This window comes from Pundamilia nyererei, unplaced genomic scaffold (assembly GCF_000239375.1).
Source record: "Pundamilia nyererei isolate P.nyererei 1_Seehausen unplaced genomic scaffold, PunNye1.0 scaffold00045, whole genome shotgun sequence".
NCBI classification, from domain to species: domain Eukaryota; kingdom Metazoa; phylum Chordata; class Actinopteri; order Cichliformes; family Cichlidae; genus Pundamilia; species Pundamilia nyererei.
The window spans coordinates 1,080,727-1,099,551 of NW_005187446.1; the positions used below are offsets into that span (position 1 = coordinate 1,080,727).

General features: G+C 40.1%; 1 protein-coding gene across 1 annotated transcript; it reads right to left on the reverse strand.

Moving 5' to 3' along the window:
- Positions 1-414: 414 nt before the first annotated feature.
- lpcat3 (lysophosphatidylcholine acyltransferase 3) lies at positions 415-16,735 on the reverse strand. Its single transcript, XM_005731892.2, has 13 exons — positions 16,588-16,735; positions 13,356-13,463; positions 11,117-11,223; positions 10,560-10,653; positions 10,344-10,381; positions 7,939-8,117; positions 7,700-7,808; positions 7,509-7,595; positions 7,113-7,276; positions 3,285-3,432; positions 2,847-3,002; positions 863-1,006; positions 415-776 (listed from the first exon to the last, which is right to left on the reverse strand). Exons 1-12 carry the CDS (start codon positions 16,670-16,672, stop codon positions 887-889), a joined length of 1,395 nt encoding a protein of 464 aa, XP_005731949.1. The 5' UTR covers positions 16,673-16,735; the 3' UTR covers positions 415-776; positions 863-886.
- Positions 16,736-18,825: the final 2,090 nt, after the last annotated feature.

Below are 18,825 nucleotides of genomic sequence, written 5' to 3' on the forward strand. Positions count from 1 at the left end.
TGAGGAAAGGCTGGAGAACAATGCAAATCGTTTCATTAAATCTTATCCAAAGCTACAAAAAAGTTCATTTTCAGAAAACATGTTAACTTTATAAAATTCAATTTTTTACCCCCGCCCCCAATAACAAATCAAATTAAATCCAGAACAAATGTACTGTAAAAACATTCATTAATACAAGGCCATTTAGAGTTGGGTGTTAGTGTACAGTGTGTGATTTAGAGTGCTTGTATAACCACTGGCAGCCATTTAGGAAGAAGAAGCCCTGATGATGATGATTACCATCCATCTTCTTGTACATGTCGTAGCACAACATCAGAAAGTGCCACATGTGTGCTCACACTTCCTGCTCAATGTGGACGTGAAATAAAGAATGCATTTATTAAATTTAAAAAAAAAAAAAAAAAAAAAAAAAAAAAAAAAAGAGCCAAAAACAGACTCTGAACCCATGACTTGTGAGCGTGTGCAGTTCTGTGTCGACAGCAAACGAGTCCCACGTGGTGAAATTTTAAAAAGAAAAGACAAAAAACAGGAAATTGCTCCTGACTGGCTCACAATTAAACCCCTGTGGCACAATGGTAATTTCCTGTAAACATCTCTCCAAATGTTTATAAAAACACCCTCCCCGCCTGAAACACAAAAATATATAGAAATTTATTTATTTTTTTTCTTTTCAAACATGGACATATATTACTAAAAGGCCTTAAAATATTTTCCGTTCTGCTCCTTGGAAGTCGCAGTTCCCTTAAGTGAGTATTCAGTCTCAACGATGGATGGACCTGAAGGAAACAGACATGTTAAAAACCAATCCACGCACAACTGAAATGTCTTTATTTGCTTAGCAAAGCTGCTCAAGTTTGCTTACCACGCCAAGTTTTAGTATCAAGTCTTATTCCTGCTTCTTCTCTCTCCCCTCGTTTTTAGGCACCAGCGCCTTACGGAGGTATGGCATTATTAAATATGCTACTAGGAAGAATAGGTGACCACAGAAATAAACAGAAGAATACACCTGAGGGGGGAAAGAGAAAGAAGACGGAACAGTCAAATCACAACCTGCACGTGCAACTCTCAGTTTCTCTCTGCTGAAACCTGCCTGGCTGCTTTCCAGCTCTCAGACCATCTGTGTAACCCACTTAGCCACTCCATTTCCTAAATAAATGCTTTTTTTGTGCTCTGTTGCTGACTGTTCCTTATAAATCTCCTTTAAGGCAGTACAGAAAAGAAAGACGAAAATTCAATCCCATCAGTCTTTTCAGTGGCTTTTCTTTTCATCGACGCAGCGGGAGTAAAAACAAAACAAAACAAAAAACAACACACAACAAACACCCACCACCACCACACACACACGGTTGTCTGGCAAGAATAGTAACTTGAAACTTTTTGCTGTAACACAATGTGACAACACCGAAAAAGTGCCAATCGTTGCATCATGAATAGCTGCAGTTTTTTAGCACCCGATAAGCCTTCAAGTTTAAACTTCACCGCCTCCGGTTCTCCTCTAGTCTGAGGTGCTTTGTATGTTGCACAAAAAAAGATGCGAAATGGCACAAACAAAAATCGTGTTTGTGTTCCTCACAAATGACCTTCCCGGGGTCGAGTTCACAAAAGAGCTTTCAGTGCAGTACTTAAGGTTTTGTTATTGGCTGCTGCTGAAACGCTGCAGAAAAATTAAACAGACACAGACGTGGTCAGGTTTTCCGCCATCGGGGCAGCACAGCGGTATGTCACAAACAGCAACTTTGTAAACACAGCAACTAGACTATCATAAATCCAAAGATCACTGCACACTAAAAAAATAGCAGCCTTTGTGGCTCAAAGTGTGTATTAAGCATTTAATATTAAGATAATATTGCACATGTTCATACACGGCATGCTTTAAGGGACTGATGTGGTTGAACTTTAGTCCTACACAGAACTTTGAATACCCTCATCTAAATGTTGTAGCTGTGTACCGTCACCAGGGGGCAGTGTCAAACACACATGGACTGTCTGTTGAGACTACTGTCCTCTGATCAGGAGCTAAGCTAAGGGACCCACAACAGCACAAACACAGTGAAGTGAAACAGTGTTTCAGATAATGAACACCGCTCCCTGCAGCTGCTCATCCTGCTTTTCTGATCTTTGATCATTTTTGCCACTCCCTTTCCTTTGTGGACAACTATGCTCTCTAAATCAGCATTCTACCATCGAGGGTTTTTTGTTTGTTATTTTTTTGAGGACAGCATGTGAGCACATCTATATTTGATAGCTTGACTTTGCATAGCCAAATACAAACACCCGTAGCACAGCCACCACAGGTGGGACGCAGAATCGCTGCAGGTGGGGTGTGGACAAATATGAAAAATAATGAGTGGAACTAATTTGAATAAATGATTTTTTGTGCCTAAGGGAAAGGAAACAAAAGTTCACTCGTGATATTATGATCATTATACTCATATGCTATTATTTTTTATTGATAGGATTCATAAAACTGTGGTTCTGTCACAAATATCTGTGGGTGTGAATGGAGAATATTCTTATCTTAACTGAGGGCTTGATAAAAAGAGTTTGAGAATCACTGATCCACGGACACAAATGTGGCACCACAAATCCACTGAAGTAGGATTGAAAGACCGAAGGTAGGGTTGGGTTCACATCTACACCTTTACAGGGAATTTTCACCTATTCAGCACAGTTAAATTCCAAATTGTATTAAAAGAGAATTGACTTGAAAAATAACATGTTATAGTTGAAACTTCCTGTTCAGTGTGCGGCTAAAATGCATGAAATGCTGCCCTAAGTCAATGGTCAGGGGTTCCTTTCAAAGAGAAGTGAAAGAAGGAACCAAGAGGACTGACTTCTGAATTTACCTTGAGCCATTTGTCATAACTGAAGATGGAGAATGCCACTAGAGGATACCCCATGAAGAGCCAGTGGATAAACTGCTGGACTACATAGATGAGTGGGTAGAGTGCACTGTTGGCCAGCTTTGTCAGCACAGGACTGTCCCTTACTAGTGCCTGGGCCTGTCACACAAACACACACAGGTTACATCAAGATAGAAGAATGAATCTATAACCTTAAGTCACAATTATTCTCATTAGTAATGTGCATTTAATCAACAGTAGCAGACTATTGTAGATTCAATAAGAGCATCACCACTCCGTTTATAACAGAGCTAATGCCACAGTTGTAATCAATAGACATTAAATGCAACACTCTTAGTTTATACAGAGCACAATCACTACTTTCTGAGTAAAACGTGCAGCTCGAGTTACAGGGTGCAGAGCTGGGACTGAGTAACTGACCTGTCGCTCCACGGTGATGATGAAGAACTCCATGGAGAAGCACAGGATGTACCCGGAGTGAAGGCCGTGCCAAATCGATAAAAAGAAGAGCGTGGCCACATGAGATAAAGTCTTATTGCCCAGGAACTTCAACCGCTTGAACACATGTCTTTGTAAAGAGGAAGGAAGAGGAAAAAACAATAATAAAATGAGCTGGCTGCATCCACAACCACAAATTAAACAACAATTTGTGAATATTCATCCACTTTCCACAAATTGGACACACAGGTTCATGGTTTCTACCACATTACCAACTACTTCGCTCACTTTAGTTAATTCATTTCGACTCATTTTATGACACAGCACTTTATTTTCAAAAGATGACAGACACACACACACTCTCTCTCTCTCTCTTAATTACTTTTTTCTGTCTTTGAGTTACATATCTGCTGCTCCAGTCATTCCCCGTTAGACGAAAGAGGAGTCTGAGGGTGTGCTGGTTAAAATAGATCTATACAGGTGGATAAAACCACCTGCTGATCTACTGGGATTTTACCACAAAAATCCTCTATGATGGCAGTTCCCAAACTCTGGGCCACAGAGTGGTACTGGTTCTGCAGCAACTATGATGCTAACATGTCAAAATGGACCAAAAATCTCTGAGAAATGTTTCCAGCACCCTCTTGAATCTATACCAAAGTCTAAAAGGGGATGACACCATGGTAGTAGAGTAGAGGTGTACCTAATAATGACTGCTGGTTGAGCTCTCCCTTTTTTCTTTAAAATTCAAGTTCCTGTTTTAATAACAAAACATCATTTTTAGTGGTGTTTTCTTTGATTGACCTCTTTAGGGGACAACCCATTTCTTATAATAGTGTCCGGGTTCTATCCCCACCTATCACAGCTGAGATGGGCTCCACCACCCAGGCACCTGGAATAAGAAGTGTGAAAAGAAACTGATGGAGCTTAGTTTGATCCTTCTGAGATTTTTAGATTTAGTCAGTGTGACATTTTCAGGTTAAATAAACCTTTAACTGTGCGAGTCTTTCATTTAGTCTCTTATAAAGAAGTTAGAGTTATAGATTATCTCTTTAACCGGAAATCCAGGCTGCCAAACATGCTTAATGCATCAGCTGTCACGCTGGCGAGCACTCATTCACCTTGAATTTGTGGTTGCATAGCAACTGAGTTATATTAAAACCCAACAACTTTATGTCCTGTACTAAAAGGACTAACTGTGACCCAAACTGGAACATTATAACAACTTAAAAATCAAACCTCAAACCAGAGTTTCTTCTTCTATACTGCATACAGGTGAGAAGCTGCAGTGTTAGCTGAATGGAACAGGACCAGACCAGGGGGTACATGAGGTGGTGCTGTGTAAAAGCTGATAATAATCAGATAATTAACAGCATCCATCCTCCCCACTGTCAATCGCACAAACACGAACTGAGTGATCGTGAATACCAGGACACAATACTGTTTGGATCCAATAGCAACTGAATATTCAAAGCTTTGGCTAGCTGGAGGGACACAGGTGTCTGATTTTATACTAAGGACCCTATCTAATGTTAAAATAAGGGCCATGCTGTGATTTTGAATAGACTGACATTTCCAAAGGTCACTCAGAGAAAGCTAGAAGTGGTAAAAATGATGGTTGGGAGGTTGGCAGTGATGTGTCACTCAGTGAAATAAGCAAGAACTTGCATGACAGCCAGTAATGTCTATAGACTGTAGATGCACAGAGTAACAAGAAATCAGAACATCAGTGATGCAGCAGCCCATCCAGTTCACAATCATTCACAGTTCAGTTTATTGTAAATGCAACCTTGACCACAATATGGGTAAAGACTTAAATCAGGGTTGGAAAATTAATTTCCCCAAGGGGCCACACGAGAAACTAGGACTGTTGTGGAGGGCCACACAAATAAGCTTATAGGAGAGTTTAGTTTATTGGTGAAGACCTCAACAAAAGTCCCAGTTTCCAAAAGTTAATCGTTTAAATTCTGACCAGTGCTGTAGAGGAGCAGTAACTGTGGACAAACGACTGACTGACAGACTGACCGACCGACAACGGACATCTTACCATGGCATATGGTGGTCCTTCAGCCTGCCGAACTAACAAGTATCTAAAAAGTCTTTGAAACTTTACTAAAGCTAACTAGGTTAGCAACAATGATGTTAACTGAAGGAACGATGGTCACAACTGGGAGTGACAAAAATGATACCAAAGCTGAAAACTCAACACTTCCTTAATGAACAAAAATCCAAACACATGAAGGTTCTTTTGTTACTTCTTCCTTTGTGACACCCGTACAGAGGGTGAAACAGTCTTAAAAGAGTAGTTACACAAGCACAAGTCCTGACACAAGCAGGTGTAGCTGTTAGCCATCTGCTAACAACAGGCTTTCCTGTATGTTCTTAAACCCCCCCCCCCCCAAGAAACACAACACTTTCCAAGAAGTCTGTGCTTCAGTTAAGTCACTGAAATTACAGCATTTTACTAGCTTACTATTAGTCTGTGTCAGACACTCATAAAGTTTACTAGCTAAACCTGCTACTGTTGGCTAAGGCAGGAATCCACCATGTGATCCAGATACAGTTATCTCTGGCAGCAGAACATTAAAGACAGCAAAGGGCAAATTGTTATCTTTAAGACTTGAACTTGTGAACCACAAACCAAAAGGTGATGTCACAGTGGCTGCCCTGGGGCAGACTGACAGAAGCGAGGCTGCCATATTGCGCCATTGGCCCTTCTGGCCAACACCAGTAGGCGGTAGGTGAAGTGTCTTGCCCAAGGACACAACGACCAAGACTGTCCGAGCCGGGGCTTGAACCGGCAACCTTCCGATTACAAGGCAAACTCCCAACTCTTGAGCCACGGTCGCCCGTTATTTGTTCTAAATTAAAACCTAAAGCCTGACATTTTCTGCCTAGCAGTGTGGCACTTCTGAATCTGAACACTTAACATATGTTCAGACGACCCTTCTGTATAAATATTTTATACGCGTATGAGAACGCTGAACCTTTCGCCTTCGTTTCCCTAAGGTTTGTGACTTCTTGCATCTTTCATGAATTTAATTGCACACCCCTCAAAAAGATCAGCATAACACAGCCTCACATTAACCAGTGCATCTGAAGCTTTTCATTATTAAAACTTCTCATGTGCGCCAGGAGTAACTCAAAACTGGTGCATTTTAGGCTAAAAATACGACTTCCTTTATAGGTTACACAATAAGCCCAGCAAATGTCAAGCCTGTGATACATCTACCAAATGCCTGAAAACGCTCCATCAACTAGTTCCAATATAATACCCCCTTAAGTCCTAATTGACTTTATAGGTTGCATTTCTACATCCCAGCCACTTTAATTTCCATTTGAGCCCGTTTCTACTGCCACTCTACATCTGAAGGAGTGTCGTGGAGTAGAAAGAGAAAGTAAGCGTGGGTTGGTTAATGTTGTTAAAACAGAGCATGAAATAAACTGTATGTTCAGTAAATTGCTTTGCGCACTGCGGCGGTTGTCGTAAAACTGACACGCTTTCAAAGAATTTCACGCATGAATCTTCAGCACCAAAACTGTCAATAATTGTCTTTAATTGCAAAGTTTTAAAATCCTCCCAGCATGCCTTCACCCACCTGTGTGAGGATTCTTTTATTGTTAAACAGCAGAAAGGCAGAGGCTTTGGTAATTTATTTATTCATTTACTGACAGACTGGCAAGTATGCATATTGGATTGGGCTGTTATTCCTCCCTCTTCCCATTATCATCCAAGCAAATATTTAACTTTTATAGCATGGCTGTGCATACCAGCTAGAGAACGTCTCAGATTTCAGACTGCACACTGACCTGGCAGCCCAGGCGTTTGTGTTGATGTTGAAAGAAGAAATGGTTCCTCCAAAGAGTGGCGTCGTCTCAAAGAGCCACACCTTCATATTGGCGCACGCGTTCCACTGGTGCTTACCATCCACTACTCCATTGTATCCCAGTCCAGTTAATATGCATACACCTTCCTGTAACACATAAAGCGTGCACTTTACTGGCTCATGTAAGATCACACCATGAAGCACACAAACCTGATTAACTGGGACTTCACGCTAAATGAGGTGTGCCTTAAAGAAATGTATGAATGCATGCAAAACTGGCGATACTGCCGACACCTTCTGCAGTTTCACATTATTGAAGCTTTATTAGCTTTTAGTTGTTTGCAATGAGGTACTTGCTCAAGATCAAGAGTCTACTTACCGCTATAACCCAACAGCTGACATATTTATACAAAATGATTTTGCCCCACAGGAGAATGAACACACAGCGATACCAGAATGGCTGCGCCTGTGGAAAGCAAATCGTTTTGCAATGAAGACATTAAAAAACAAAAAAAGAAATCTTTTCTTTGTTTATATCGTGATTATTGGGAATGCCATTGCTGTTCTCACCTCATACTCATCTGTTAAATAGTAGCTGTCTGGATAATGAGGACTAAATATCGCATATATCACCAGGCAGAGGAAACCAAGAGCAAACCTCTTCATAGCTGGTACAACACTGAGAGAAATAAGGAGAGATAAAGAGACTTTAATAATGTTAACTAAAGGGCTTTGATACTGGGAAGTTGCTTTCCCCCCTTTAAAAGAGATCTAATAAAGGATTATTGTTCAATTCATTTTTCTTTAACCTGTTGGGAACTTTTCCAGGGCAGTCGGTGAGCTCCCTCGCCACAAGTCTTTGGTAGCTGCGCAGTGTAAACTGGGGACCCACAAGGAAACCGCCATAGAAGTAGGAGAAGCCGCACACCTCGAGCAGCGAGGGCACGGACCGCAGAGCTGACTCCTTCTGCTCTGCGCTCAGCTTGGACTGGAATTTAAAGATGTGGCAAGTAAGCAAGAGGGAAAAACAAAATGGACATTAAAAGGCTCAGAATAAAGGCAGGTTAGCAGACATTAAATTGAATAAAAGACAAATAGGGCTTCACTAAATACTCATTAACTGACATTCAGCTGACGGCTGTAAACAGTGTACTTGAGTATGACCCTTAGCATTCAGCTGCAGTACTAAGTAATGACATCGATGCAGATAAGAGATAAAAACTGAGTTAAAAGCAAAAATCCTCAGATTAGAAAGAGAGAGCAGTGTGGGTAATTAACAGCCATCACAGATGTGCCAACAGCAAAAGAGAGAATTCAAACTAAGCGAAGGAATGAGGAAACAGTAACACCTATTGTTGTAACGTGATTATTAATGGACTGTTAGGTGAAGTCAGGGAAATGGGGAGACGCATTAATGAGTCTGGAGTAACATGAAGAAAACCACTGTAGTGATAGCACTACAGTGCCTACCACAGTACAGAGCTAACAGAGAGCCTGAGCTAAGTGAGACATAAAGCAGAGAAGGCTGAGAAGAAGATCAGCGCAGATCCTCCCCACTATAAAGATTTCTTATTATGTCGCTTTGAGCTGCTGGTAGACCTGCTTTCAGTCCTTTAGTTTCACGTCGTTTTAGTAGTGTAACAGGAATATCTGCTTCCAACTGCCCAATGCTTTGCAGTGCCTGAGGCAGTCCTACTACTATACACCAACTTCTTACAATTGCAACAATTGTTTGTTTTGCAATTAGTCCTCATGTTGCTGAGGACACTGGGCGCTTGGTACCCATTATGCCTCAAGTCCCACTGGATTAAGCCTAAAGCACATGAGCGCACTGTAGTGTAGTGTCATAAAAATGGCACGGAGAGGCATGCAGCTCCGCCTCTGATCATAAACTCTATATCCCTCGTGGAAACTGTAACACTGGCGTATTGTTTGCCGTCTACTTCGGTTACTTCGCTACACATCTGTATGAAACCTGTAGACACCAAAAGGCATTTCTGATTACTTCCTATTTTACTATAATTATTTAACTGATTAAAAAAAAATAAAAAATTGTCATGTGAAAAAACTAAGTACACCCTTACGTGTAAGTGAATTAAGAGGGCAAGTAGCTGCCACGTGGTGATAATCAAATGTACTTTATTTAACAGACCATCAGTAAGTGAGACTTTGGGTAGGCTGGTATTCTGGAGAACATAGTCTTCCCAGAGGTGGACAGCGCACTAAATTCACCCCAAAGTCAGACTGCGAGATGCTCAGGGAAACTTAAACGTAAAGGTCGTATCACTACGGTTATGAAGAGACTGAACAAGTATGGCTTATCTGGAAAGAGAAAGCCAGGAGAAAGCCTCTTCTCTCTAAAAAGAACATGATGGCACAGGTTAGGCTTGCAAAGTCAGAGCTGAACAAACCACAAGACGCACAGGTAAAACAAGCAGAACGTCAGCCTCATGCCAACTACTAAACACAGTAATGGAGGTGTAACGATTTGGGCTTTTTTGCAGCCACGTGACATGGGCACTTTTAAGTCCGTGAGTCGGCCATGAACTCGTCTGTGTTTTTCAGATTTTAAAAAAAAAAAAAAAAAAAAAAAAGAGAGTCAAGTGTGAGGCCATGTGTCTGACAGCTAAAGCTTGGCTGAAGCCCAAGGACGATGTTTCCAGGCAAAGCAAATCTACACTGAAAAAGAAAATAATCAAGATGTTGCAATGGCCCAAAGTCCAGACCTCAACCGTGTGCTAGGGTGGTGGTGAAATGCTGTGGTGGGACTTTACAGAAGCATAAACAAATGCATGCAAACCTCAATGAACTATAATAATGTTGCAAAAAGAGAGCGCAGCAAAAAGCTCCTCCACAGCAATGTGAGAGTCTGATAAAGTTACACAGAAAACAATCATTTCAAATTATTTTTGCCACAGGCGGTTCTACAAGCTGCTGAATCACGGGGTGAACTTTTTCCACAGGACTGCACAGCATACAATGAGAAGTCTTTTCCACATGACTCTAAATATTTTCTATAATTAACTTTTTACGCAAACAGCCCTGCTCGTGTAAACAAAACACAAAAAAACGAACTTAGAGACGTGACTCTGCTGATGCAGAGATTAAACCCTCCCCCACAAAAAACCCAATACAGAAATGACTGTTACATGGTCTAACAAAGATAAATGTTAAGAAAGCCTCTAAGCTAAAGCAAGACAGAGCAATAACTCACTGGTTCCTTCCCGCCATCATAGTAATCAAACGCCAAACCTGCAATCAGAAAAACACAAATTTGTCTATGAGACTATGGTAAAGGCACCGTTACTGTCAGCAGCACTTGATTAAAAACAGCTTAAAGCATGTAAAGGCCCCGCGTGCAGCCTTTCAGGAGGTTGTAATGACATCAGCAGGAAAAAAGGAAAACGATTACTGGGCTACATCAACTCACCGATAAGTTTAAGTGTGAGGACACAGTGTGGCATAGTCCACTTGATGTCATACTCCTCTGTGGCTGTGTAATAATACCCCGCTAGTAGGTATAACTGTAGGAAGATGGCATTCAGGTATCAGATATAGGGTGAGCAGCTGTTTTATTTTTTACATTTACAGAAAACCTGAGGAAAGAAAGGACTCACAGGAAGCTGCTTAAAGTTTGAAAATACAGAGTTGGCACATTTCTTTTTATGAACGTACTCGTAGTTTGTCAGACTATGGGCATCATAAAGCATGTAAAAAGTGCCACTTCCTTACAGGAAGCGTGTGAATGTGTTGTAAGATTACAGACCTACTTCAATAAATGGAACAAACAGTAGTTAGACATCAACAAGACAAAGAGTAGACCAGAAAATGCAGATAAAGAAATCAGATTTTAAACTTGTGGAACAAACTGCATTAAAAGCGTCCTGTGGATAAAGGAGGAGGCTGCTGCTACAAAGTAAGCCTGAATCACAATTTAGTACCTGCGAGAAAACTAGCAGTGCAGAGATAAACCCAATAAAACCTCACCATTTGAAAGGTAAAGCTGCACAGGATGGCTGTTACCGTCCTTCCCATGAGCCTCAGCATCAGAAATTGGACAAGGACGCATACTACGGAGTGATAGAGCTGAGAGCCTGGAAAAAGAAAAAGAGACGGACACGGTGAGTGGGGGGAAATGGAGAGTGTAGTCAAGTGTGACACGACAACAGTGTTCTTCTTCTACAGTTGAGAATTGGCAGAGACAGAGAGAGGACAACAAGACGATGACATGACAACATCTGACTTGAAACGAACTCGAGGAGAAAGGTAAAGCAACAGACCTGCTGTAAAATCCAAGTGCAGCAACAACAAAATAAAGAAAAGAGAAAGAAATCAATGTTGGCAGTTTGTTTACTACTCCAGCAGACCACTCTCCCAACAGCAAGCACAAGCCACTCAGTTTCTTGGTCTACCAGCAACAGACCTCAAACTGAGGGGCAGGCCCCACTGGGGGTACAAACAGCCTACTGTGGTGGACAGGAGGGGGTGCAGAAGACCTTGCTGCTGCCACAGGAAATTACAGCCTGGATTATTTCTTAGTATTAATGATTTATAAATACTGTGGTAGTTGAGGTATAAACTTTATGCTTTTTAAAGTGGATGTGCCAAAAAAACTGGTCTACAAAAGGTACACTGAGTGTTATGAGTTTGACATTTGTCCTGATGAGCTTTCTGTTTGCCTGAAATAACGTGTTGTTTATTAGTTATCAGACTGAATACGAGCTGGTTTTCTTTTAATAATAATGTAATGGCTGCAACTAATGATTATTTTCAGTTTTGTATTTTTTATTTTTGAAAAACACAAACAAGAAAATGTAACCCTTTCTAAAAGAAAGAAATGCAGAATAAAAAGTAGTATATTATGTGACAGCCTAAAAAAAATTAATATTTTTTGTTTTATCCCAATAATATTGAAATATTAAAAAATGTTAACTCAGTTTACTATTTTATGAAGGCAAAGAAGAACATCAAATAACTGCGTCGAGCATTTGAGATGCTTTGGCATTTTTACTTGTCCAATAATTGGTGGATCACCTTGGGCTCTGAGAAGCTTTTTATTGCTACTGATTGGAGCAAGAAAACAACTGCCAGGTATGTTTTAATAATAAGTGGCAGCTCGCTGCATCATATGCTACACACGGGTAACAAAGCTGGTTACATACAGGAAATCAATCCACTGTCATAGCTGAAGGGGGGGGACGTTTTACTTCCCTGTGACTTGACAAAACTTGATGACTAATCCATAAAAGCTTCAGTGTGGTTTTAAAAGAGGCATTCAAACCGCACTGCATTTAAAAGAAAATGAGGCAAAAGTGCTTTCTGTTCAAGTCCAGCTTCTCCTTTTTTCTTTTTTAAGTCAAAGTGTCTCCGTTCTTAGTCATAAATTTGGACAGCTGCAATTTTAAGGCGTACTTCAACATGTCCACACCTCCGATTTTTTCCTCAGTGTGAAATAATAAATGTGTTCAATTTCAGAGTAAACCTGACAGCTGCAAATTATGATTTGCAAGTAATGGAGAAAATGATAATACCATCAAAATAATCATAAGTAAATGTAACAACTCTAATACCGGTAAAATGAATTAAAAAGGGTAGCATCACTCCAAACATTCAATTTCGAAATTAGAAACATTTTTTAATGTTATAATATTCCTACTCAATTCACATTCAGATTACTCTGCAACTACTTTTATAATTTGCTCATTGTTTTATCCCACGCCAGTCCCGTCCCAGGCACAGTGCCAAACTTTTTCTAGTGTTAGATGATAGAAAACTGAATAATTTCGCCCTTTTTCTTGTTGGAAAAATTTTAAAAAAGCAATGATTGACTTAACAGATAAAACAACTTGACTCTGAACATCCTGAAAACATGTTGAGAGCCTTAACCTTAGAAATTCTGACTCGATTCATCCTCAGACTGTTATTTGTTACGATTACACAAAAAAGAAACACAGAAAAGCTTAACCAAAATAAAGGAACAAGATCACTGTCAGCGATTTAACAGGAATGTTAACAATACAGAATTCAAAATCAGGTTAAAAACAAATCTCTAAAAAGAGCACAATCAACAGACTGTTAGATGTAAGAGACACAGATACCACGTTTTGGTTAATAACAGCAAATGTATAGATCCTTTTATGCATTTACGATAAACATACATGAGAGAAATTCACTTCAAATCATAAAAGATAAATCAGGTCTTTGGAGACATGCCACTTCATCTCACCAAAGTTGAATGCCGCTAGAGCCAATCCAGAGAACGTGTGGAATAAATGGATAACTGTGGGAGTCTGGTTGAACAAGAACGACCGGTACACCACAGCAAAGGGATACCCTGCAGAACACACAAGGAGAAACAGGAAAATATGTTAATGGGAATTAGAGTGTGGTTCTTCATATCAGCCGAGTGGGCTACTTTTAATCTCTCCTGGCGCTAGCACCGACCTTCTAGGTTAAACACATGACGTGAGGTAGCGCATAACTAACACTGGTGGGTTTGTGTGCCACGTTGTGAGAAGTCAGGCATCTCAAGGAGAGAGATTACCTCCACGGCGAAAGACCAATTCTTTTATATAGCGTGAACCCTTTTGAGGTGAGGTAACAAAAACGTAAAGATATTTATATGATATAAATCTGAAATGTAAAAGGCTACAAACTGAAAAATTTCTGCATGTTAACTTTTTCTCTGCATTTGAAGGATAATAAATAACAGCAAACCACCATCTGTGTCAGCTGTAATCTGTGAGACGCAAAGATCAAGTCCATCCATCCACTTTCATAGCAAAAAAAAGAAAAGAAAAGAAAACCCACAAAAACAAATAAACTCAAAGTTCTTATTCAGACCGAGTCAGGATATCCACATATTCATTTCACTAATTACTAGTCTAATTCTGGGTCGTGGAACCTATCCCACCTGTCACAGGGAATATCCCGGACAGGTCACCAAACGACCTGACGGCTCTTCTTGCTTCTTATTTGTACTCGATACACAGTCTTTGTTAAGGTGGTAGAAGAGGTTTGTTGTGTCAGTGTCTGTGGTGGGGACCAATTTTCTGCAGAAGTTGCAGCAACTCAAGTACGGTTTTCTGCTCTGTGTCTGACTTTTCATAATCGAACCATGTCTAAGCTACAGAGGTAGCCCCTCGTTTAGGAACGAGGTCATCTATTTGTTTTGGCTGGTCCTTCTGTGGTGCTGTGGCAACTATTGCAAAATGCAATCTCAAGCAATTAAAAAAAAAAAAAATTCCAGTAAACAGTGTGGTCCTGGTCTGAAGAGTGAAGCCAAGGCAAAAGTGCCTTAAATTGGCTACCAAGGAGCGACTGCTGGCTGCAAGAAGCGGTCCGACTGTAGAACTCTGGGGTAAAATTAACCTCAGATTCTTTTTAAAGCATCATTTGTATCCATCTATTTGCTCAGGCTAATTTAGCTGGAACCTATCCCAGGTGTTAAAGGCCAAAAAGGTGAGATGCACATGAAACCAATCACTTGCCCATCGCAAAGCTAACAAAGAGACAGACAACCACACATTCTCAGAAACACACGTATGGTCAACATGATCAATTTAGAATCACCTATGAGAAACCAGAGTACCCCGAGGAAAAAGCACACACGTACAAGGAGAACATGCAAACCTTGTTCCTGTTCTGCCCTACAACACGGCATTCACTTTGTGTTTATGGTGCTTATTAAAGGCAAACATTCAGGACAAACAGGGTATGTTTTAGGACCCGGCTAGCTCAGCTCAAAGCTTCAGGAATTTTACGTAGCAGTGAAAATGTTGCTCTTTTATATCTAGCCTACATTCTGGTTATACTTTTATTAAGCCGAACACGCAACATCTTGCTGCCATACACATTTACTACTATCTGATAACAGCAGCAGTTTAATACTAAGCTGTACTTTATACACCTCTGTGAGAGAAACATTGGCTTCCAGTGTCTGGTGGCTTAAGAGTTTAAAAATTAAACTGCACACCACTGATCTGTTTAATCCAAAGACTCCAAGAGGACCAAAAAGAACTTTGGGCCGAGTGCCACAGATGGGGTAAGGAAGTCAGAAAGCACTGAAAGACAGATTAACACATTGTTTTTTCAAGGGGTATTTGTAGAAAAGTATGTAATAGTGCCAGCTTTATCCTTTTAAACTTTTACAATCTGAAGAATCGGGTGAAAAGCCGCTGAATCCCTTGAATGCAAAATCCTACATGCTTCAAGTAGAAACCAAAAGCCCCATTAAGGAAAAGTTTTAACTTTTGTGATGTCCTACACAGCAGTTTATTATAAGTTACTTGACCTACACACAAAAGGATGCACAAGAATGGAACAGATGAGGCAACTTTCGTTATAGTGTGCAGCTGTTACTACTGAACTACACTACGCAACGCACATGAAGCAACTTCAGGACCGGGGATCGTGCAACAGGTTAGGTGACAAGTTTCCAAACAAAGACTCGTCTGAATAACCCCTTTCTTTCAGTCTATAGCAAGGCTGGAGTCAGGCGAGGGAAAACAGACGTGTCCATGTGTTGGAGCAAAGTTCAGCAAGGACAGTGTGGAGCACCCTCCCCCACACCATTCACACACCCACATAGGGCTTATTTTGGTGAGGACCCACACGTTCCCCTGCACAGCTTCAGCAACATAGTCTTAAGTTTGAACCCAAAACAGGTAAAAGGTTGGAAAAAAGAAGACCAGCTAAAATGTCCTTACAATTCCAAGGTCTGCAACTGGTCCTCACAAGGACAACTACACGTGAACGCGCGCACACACACACACCTCTGACAGCTCTAAAGTGGTGCTATGTGTTAATCCCAAAGCACTAAACCAACAAATGTAAAGCTAGACTTGTCAAATGAAATTCAGCACTTGTTCCAGTGTTCAGCTCCCTCCTCAGAGTGTGTCTCCTCTCTGCACAGCTTTGTGTGGAAAAAGGGGAGTAAGGGGGCATATTTTGGCAGCCTGTGCTTCTCCCTCCCAACAACACTGCAGCTATTATTGTCGACCTCGGTGCCCCCAAAACCCCAATCCCATACAACAACGAGCAGGCCACACATAGCTCCAAAAAAAAAAGGGCAGAAGGATGCATTTTGCTGCACAATCCTAGCTTCCCGTTAGGCAGTCCCAACAGGTAGAAAATGAATGTAGTTCAGCTGAAAGCCACATGTTAGCCGTTTGTGGTGAGGCTGTGCAGGAAACTATTCTGAGGGTGTGTGCTTCCTGAAAATAAAGCTACTGTTTGAGGGGCAGCCTGAGATTTAAATATAAAGCTAATGTTTTCGCTACCAACACCAGCAGCCCGACAGATAACTGGATAGTGTCACAGCTGAGTGAGCGTTATGTTAGCTGAAACTATTTAACAGTTACACCACCACAGGAGCAGCTCACACCTAACGTACAGGTTGGTGTGATGACCTCTGACCGCGACAACAACCTGTAAGTGAATCGTGGGTAGAAACTCACCGATTAAAATAGATAAAATGAGTCGAATCGCTGGTTCCGGGGAACCTAAAGACTCCGACAGTTGCTCCAGCAAGGGGGCCGCCATCTTTCTTGTGGGCGGAAACGTCTTTCGCCACAGTTCGGAGAGCTGTGTGGACGCAAACCTCAACTTTTTAAAGGATCCCTCAACACCTCCTCTCTTCACCTCCCCTTTATGATGTCAACTTTTTTTTTTTCGTTTGCTTTCTGAGTTTGTTAAATGAAGATATACTTAATTTATCAAAAAAGGTGGGCATTTGCGAAAAATAAGAAAATAAAGCTAAAATATCAGACGAAAAAATATAGTAAAGTAAGATAAATATACATTTAAATAAAACGTTAAGTGATTATATAATAAAACCAAATATTATTAGCAAAGCAAAACCATTACGGCTCACAATCCTCTCCACTCGCGATTTTTTAAAACTGAATTTAACACAAAGCTTAATTATCCTTCTTTTACTTAAGGAATAATCAGCAGAGTTTTTAAAAATGCCATAAACGTTATTTAATTATGTTTTTGTTTATGTTTTTTAAGATTCCCATATGTTATTAGCTTTATTACTGCAAGGATTTGTTTTAGTTTACAGTATATAGTGTGGATGTATAAACAAAATATAAACAAAAAGAACAACTGCACAAACATTTATGATAATGTTATATTTTTATTATTGAAACAGAATTTATTTAACTTCTTTTTTTTTTTTTAACATGTCACGTTTGGTGACAACTTGGTAGGTCAGTATCAACCCCATTTTTTAAATCTCTGTGGGTAAAAGCCCTGACTGTAGAAAACAGATGATACACGGTGGTGTAAGTGTGCCCCCATGTGGCGAAATAAAGAAACAACATTTAGAGATGCTCCCTGAACAAGAACATCAAAAAGTCATTTTAACTAGCCTTATAATTTATATTGGAGTTTACTTAGTTAAACATTAAAAATGCCCCTTTTTGTTTATTTGAACAGTCTCAAGTGCAGACAAGTGTTACGGAAATCTGAAATAAATCAATCTACACAAACAAACTGTCTTTCTGAGATTTTAAGTCAAACAACTATACCGAGTGCAGGAGATGTTCACGTGGCATTTGACAAAAAGTAATAACAAGCATGGAATAATTTAAAGCAATACGTTATCTCCCCACCACGGTCACAGAATACAATCAGGACATAACATGCAAAAGATAACTTGTACAGATGAGTGTATCTTGTAATAGAGAATTATATTTAGACAAAAACATGATACCATGGAGCCTTTCATTCAGTTTTTCAACACAGAGATGAATGTCAGGAGTGATTTGTAACAGCAGCAAGATTGAAAGGGGAAAGTTTACGTGTTGGTGGTGAGACCTGCTATGGTGTGTGTTTTTTGTATAGTACCACTAACAAAAAAAATACAGGAGGCAGAAGTGGATGTGACCAACTGAAAGAACAATATAATGTTGTATTGTATTTTCTTTACTTTACTTTACTCCTTTATTTTAAACTACTTTGACTATTTACTGAGCTCATTCTTTCAATTCTTATTTTGTGTTTTTTTTTCTTTTTGGGGGGAACATTTTATTTTGCTGGATCGAGCTTCATATTTATTCTGCTTATTGGAGCATTGGAGTCATTTAAAAAACAACAACAACAACAACAACAACAACAACATTAAAATGTACTCCATAAATAACATTAGAAATCCTTGAAAAACAAACTATGTAAGTATAATACAAATGAGTTTGAAGGGGACTTGACTACCCACCAATCACAACGCTTCTATACTAAGCCGTTATTAGGAGGTGGGGCTTGGCAGATTGGCTATTCATCCAGAAAATGTGATACTTTCTGTTTTACCTTTGCCTGTAACGCAAATTGAAAGCAGTACTCTAGAATCTAAATTTGTAATATCAGCTTTAAAGCCCCTGTTTTTCTACAGTTATTGGGGGGTTTCTCTTTATGAGACACCTTCTAGAAAATATCTAAGCGCAAAGATTTCTGACATGAACCCGGACCCCATCGGTACTAGCACACTAGGCACAGGCACTTTTGTCATGGTGTCATCCTGTAACTTTCAAAACCGATGTCAGAATAATAAACATACATGTAAAATACACAGCAGTATAATATGTCTTCATATACATCCAGAGATATTCACACAAATCTCTTAAAGCCATCCGTTGGGGCTGTAATCAGTAGATTAAAGCTCCTAAGACAACCAGAACCTCATTTGTCTGTAC

What these genes read in the sequence shown, in the direction of transcription:
- lpcat3 (XM_005731892.2), bottom strand. Translation starts at nt 16,672, where the DNA reads ATGGCGGCCCCCTTGCTGGAGCAACTGTCGGAGTCTTTAGGTTCCCCG. An exon ending in CCTCACACTTAAACTTATCG is followed by an intron (nt 10,382 to 10,559) that starts GTGAGTTGATGT and finishes TTCTGATTGCAG; the next exon opens with GTTTGGCGTTTGATTACTAT. An exon ending in ACAAACGCCTGGGCTGCCAG is followed by an intron (nt 3,433 to 7,112) that starts GTCAGTGTGCAG and finishes CTCTTTACAAAG; the next exon opens with ACATGTGTTCAAGCGGTTGA.